The sequence below is a fragment of the Cyprinodon tularosa genome, unplaced genomic scaffold (genome assembly GCF_016077235.1).
Source record: "Cyprinodon tularosa strain WSP-4 unplaced genomic scaffold, ASM1607723v1 ctg586, whole genome shotgun sequence".
In the NCBI taxonomy this organism is placed as follows: domain Eukaryota; kingdom Metazoa; phylum Chordata; class Actinopteri; order Cyprinodontiformes; family Cyprinodontidae; genus Cyprinodon; species Cyprinodon tularosa.
The window spans coordinates 242,563-247,134 of NW_024039325.1; the positions used below are offsets into that span (position 1 = coordinate 242,563).

Genomic DNA, 4,572 nt, shown 5'->3' on the forward strand with positions numbered 1-4,572 from the left:
TCAATAAAGTCAATCAATCAATTTAAATGATAGATTAAATCTAATTTTGAAAATGTATTTAATAATCAGATTTAATGTGCATGTTTTCAGATTCGTCAGAGGAAAAAAGATCCAGGTCCGGAGTGAAGAATGAAGAAGATCTGGGCTTCTGCAGCAGCTCCTAGATTCCAGACTGAATGGAGCATTTTTATTTTAAAACCACATATTAGTTTATTTAAAAGTGTTGGACTGAATTAATTTTAAAAAAAGCGTCTCTCCTTGTCATCATCTGCTGAGTTCAGTCGTTTAACCGTAGCTCAGACACACAGAAGCTAATGGGTGGAGAAACACCAGGAGCCTCCAGCAGCTTCTCTGCTTTTTTCTGGAATAGATGTTGGAGAGAAAGTCGCTGATTTTTTATTACTATTATTGGTTTCCTGTTGGGCTGCAGTCGTACATTGGCTGCTAAATGATGATGAAAAAGCTCCTTATGTTTTGAGCCTTCAATGATCAATCCCAAATTAAACAGAGGCGGCGACGCCCACCATGCTGGTCATGTGACCACTTCCTGTTGATTGGGCTTTAAATCACCTTCATCTCCTCAGAAACAGAAACGCAGCAGGAACGACAGCCAGAGGGTGAGTTTCCACCTGATGATGATGATGATGATGAGGATGATGATGAGGAGGAGGATGATGATGATGATGATGATGATCAGCTGTTAGACTGAATGAAAAGTTTTTTTTTTCATCCTGTATTTCCTGAAAAGACTTTAAATGTTTGTAGTTTCTGGTAGATTTCAAAGAAAACTATTAGATAGAGAATCTTTGTCGGCAAAAAACAGTTTTCCTCCCTTAAGAAAAATACTTACATTATTTACATTCTTCATAAACAGTAAAGAAAAATGGAAAATGAAGCGAAAATTGAAAAAAATTGATGTATTTTACAAAAAAAATGTGGAATATTAAATTATTTATCATAAAATAACTTTTAAAATGACTGATTTTGATCACTTTTGTTTCTGTTTTTCACCTTTATGAATGACTTGTGTTTTTTGTCGTATTTTAGTTCTGGTCAGCTTACATTTAGGTTTTTACTTTACTTTTCATTTTGGTTCTTTATTTGACCAAAATGAGAAAATTAAAAACAACCGTTATCCTCTGGGATAACAGGCGTATTTCTTTCCATTATTATAACTTATTAATAATTATAACTCTTTATTTTTATTTCTGCCAAATGGCCTGAAGCGTAAATCAAGGGTTCCCAAAGTGGGGGCCGGACCCCAAGGAAGGTGGCGAAACACTGATTTTAGGATGAATGAACTACATCAACGTACCATTAAATAAGTAGAGGTAATGTTTATTTATTAGCTTATTTAATATATAATTCAAAACCTAAAAAATGCCATTAAAATGTAAATTACTCAATTATATAATTCAATGCTCATTTATTGATTTAAAATTGAATTTAAGATTAATGAATGAAATAATCAAATGTTCCATTAAAGAACTGAAATGTTAATAATTAAATGTCTCGTTAAAATAATTAAAATACATTTGAGTTATGAGTTAAATATTAATTATAGATTTTAAAAAAGTTTGATTTAAATAATTAAATGTCCGATTATATAATTAAAAATACATTTAACATCAAGAATGTAATAATTTTATTTCCCATTAGTAATTAAATCTACATTTAAAATTACAAATGAAAACAAATCTTTAAAATTTATATAAATACTTTATTCTGTGTGCATAGATGAATTTAGACAGAAGTAACGGCAACAAAGATTTCGACAATCGAGCAACTTTTCTCAAAAAATCTAAAATAACTGGTCGTCTTTTCGGTATTTTTCCTTTTTGCTCTCAGCCTGATCATCCTGATCCCATAACTGCTGCATCTGTAGATCATATTTAAGGAACTTTTATTGTTGGTCTCCAGCTTCTCTCCTCCATCGATTTAATAAGGAATCATTTTTTCCATCTCTAAAACATTTTCATCTTTTAGCTCCATGAAGTCCTTCCAGGTGGAGAACCGATTCTGACTGTGATCAGATTGTTCAGTCTGAGGTGTTTCTCTAATGAAGCTGGACCTCTGGCTGCTCTCATTCATTCATTGGAAGACATTTTTATTTGTCTGCGTCTCTGAAGGCATTGATGCTGTTTTTCTGTTTTATCAAAGCTTTAGTTTCATGCCGTCATTGTTCAAAGGAAATATAAGACTAGAATGGCTCAACTTCTCCAGACAGGGAATCTAACTGCTTCATTTTCCTCCTTTCAGAGCTCCTCGTAGGAAGAGCAAAGGATTGTGGGAGTTGCCGTGCAGATTTTTCTTCTTCTCTTCTCCTCCTCATCCCTGGCAGGATGTTTGGCAGGCTGCTGCTCTGCTGCTGGTCCCTCAGCCTGCTGCGCCTCTCCTGTGCTCTGGTTCATGGTGGCATCCAGCTGGACGACGGCCCGGCGGGGGGCCTCCGCACCGACACCTCCTACCTGTCTGACATCGGTTGGTGACACGTCCAATCAGAGAGCTCTGCAGTCAGCTCAGATAGTTGCATATTTTAAAGGGGCAAACTTTCCCCCCCTGTTGGTAACGAGGTTCTGGTCCAGATTTTTTAGAAGGTTCCTCCTCTAGAACTACTGGTGCTAATGGATCCACTGGTTCTCTGCAGGAGTGTTTTAGAGAGAACATCGGAGCAGAAGTTTAAACGTTTCAGGTGACGTTTTTCCTTACTGTGTTCTGCAGATCGAGGCCACGCCCCCAACCCTGTTCAGGAAGCTGTTCTTCCTGTGGAGTCAGAGGAGGACCGGTTCATGATGGAGACGGGTTCCAACAATGAGGTGCAGAACTGACCTCAGCAGCTCTCTGTAGACCCCCCCCCCCCACTGACCCTCCTCTTTGCTTCTCTTGTCCTGCAGGATTCGTCTGCGCTGCAGCTGCAGGGCCGAGCCGCTCGCTCCCCTCGCCGCTGCATCCCTCACCAGCAGTTCTGCCTGGGTTACTCGCTGCCCTGCTGTGACCCCTGTGACACCTGCTACTGCCGGTTCTACAACGCCATCTGCTACTGCCGCCCGGTGGGCCACACCTGCCCACACAGGCGCACCTGAGCACGCCTCCTGAGGGCTGATCTCTGCGGTTCCACCTGCTCCTAGATAATAAACTGAAGATGCGTCCTGGTGAATTTGACACGGTTCCGCCTGAGGATGTGGTGTTAGAAGAAGGGAAGAATAAATGGATTTATTTCTCCTGTAATCGTGTGAAAACTGCTCTGATTTGAAATAAATATGTCCTGTGCTTTAGCTCTAATAATGTTATCTTTATTTCTAACTTATTGAAAATTAAATGGGCATTGAATTCTGTTACTTGGTAAATGTAATCCTCCCCTGTCATGATCTTTATCTAAATTCTGACCCAAAGATGCAGAAGACCAAACAGAGAGACCAGGGAAAAGTTTAAACAGGTTTATTTGGTAATGATGTGGTGAATCCAGTGCTGCTCTGAACACTGCTCAACGGGAACTGGAAGGTGAGGGGAAGACACTGCGGTTAGTTCAGGCTCAGTGGGAAAATTGAACCTTAGGTTTAGAATTGGAGGAAAAGGTTGCAGCCTCATTTCTCCAGGGAAAGGTGTCCTTTATGGAATCCAGACTGTGAGGATTGTAGCAGAGGTTGTCTTGTTTGGTAATGGGTGGACTGGGTTACTCTGCGGTTGTTCCCTGGTGAACGGAGAAGCTGACTGCCACTCTGATTTCCTGCGGTACTTGAACGGGCTGCGGTGAGAAGGTCCAAACAAATCCAGTTTGCAGGATGACTTCCTGCCGAGAGGCAAAGACAAAAACAAAGTTAAGACTCAGGTTGACAAAAACTCAGTTTGACTCAGCAAAACTCAGCTAGACTAGAGAATCCAAAACTGGCAAACAAAGACTCAGGTTAGACTCTGCTAAACTAAGCATGGCTGGAGTGCCCAGTATTGGCAAACACTCTGGAGTCGAGGTAGTGGCAGTCAGCAGCTTAAGAACGCTCCACAGGTAATGAGCTGCAGGTGTGCAGGGAGAACCAATGAGGACGGGGCACCACCTGGTGGAGGAGGAAAGGAAACACAAAAACTGGATTCCTGACATCCCCGCTGACATCTAATTTTCAAGTTTTTACGGCACTAGAGGCTCATTTTTTGGACAGTAGGCTGACAGGAAATCGTGTTTGAAAGAGGGGCAGAGACATGCAGCAAAGGACCACGGGTCTGGTTCGAACCCAGGTCATCTGGTTTAAGAACTAAGGCCTTCATACATTAGTCGTGTGCTTTAACCATCATCTATTTTTAAACCAAAACTTTTTAACAATCAAAGATATTCATATTGGTATAAAACATCAACAGAAACCATCTATGAATCAAAGTAATCTGTAATTAAATGAAGTAATTACTGAAAAGACAAAATAATTCTTTAGAAAGAAACAAAGCTTTTCATTCTTCTTTATCTTTATGAAGAGTTACCAGAGAAAAAAGTCCAAGTCCTAAATTTACAAGAATTGAGATCCGTGTTTTTCATTTAAGCAGCATTTATAAATCCTTACCAGGGAGAAAAGATCCAGTCTCTCT

General features: G+C 40.0%; 1 protein-coding gene across 1 annotated transcript; it reads left to right on the forward strand.

The window, feature by feature from the left end:
• Positions 1-480: 480 nt before the first annotated feature.
• Positions 481-3,282, forward strand: LOC119797497 (agouti related neuropeptide). Its single transcript, XM_038306583.1, has 4 exons — positions 481-617; positions 2,260-2,481; positions 2,722-2,816; positions 2,895-3,282. Exons 2-4 carry the CDS (start codon positions 2,343-2,345, stop codon positions 3,081-3,083), a joined length of 423 nt encoding a protein of 140 aa, XP_038162511.1. The 5' UTR covers positions 481-617; positions 2,260-2,342; the 3' UTR covers positions 3,084-3,282.
• Positions 3,283-4,572: the final 1,290 nt, after the last annotated feature.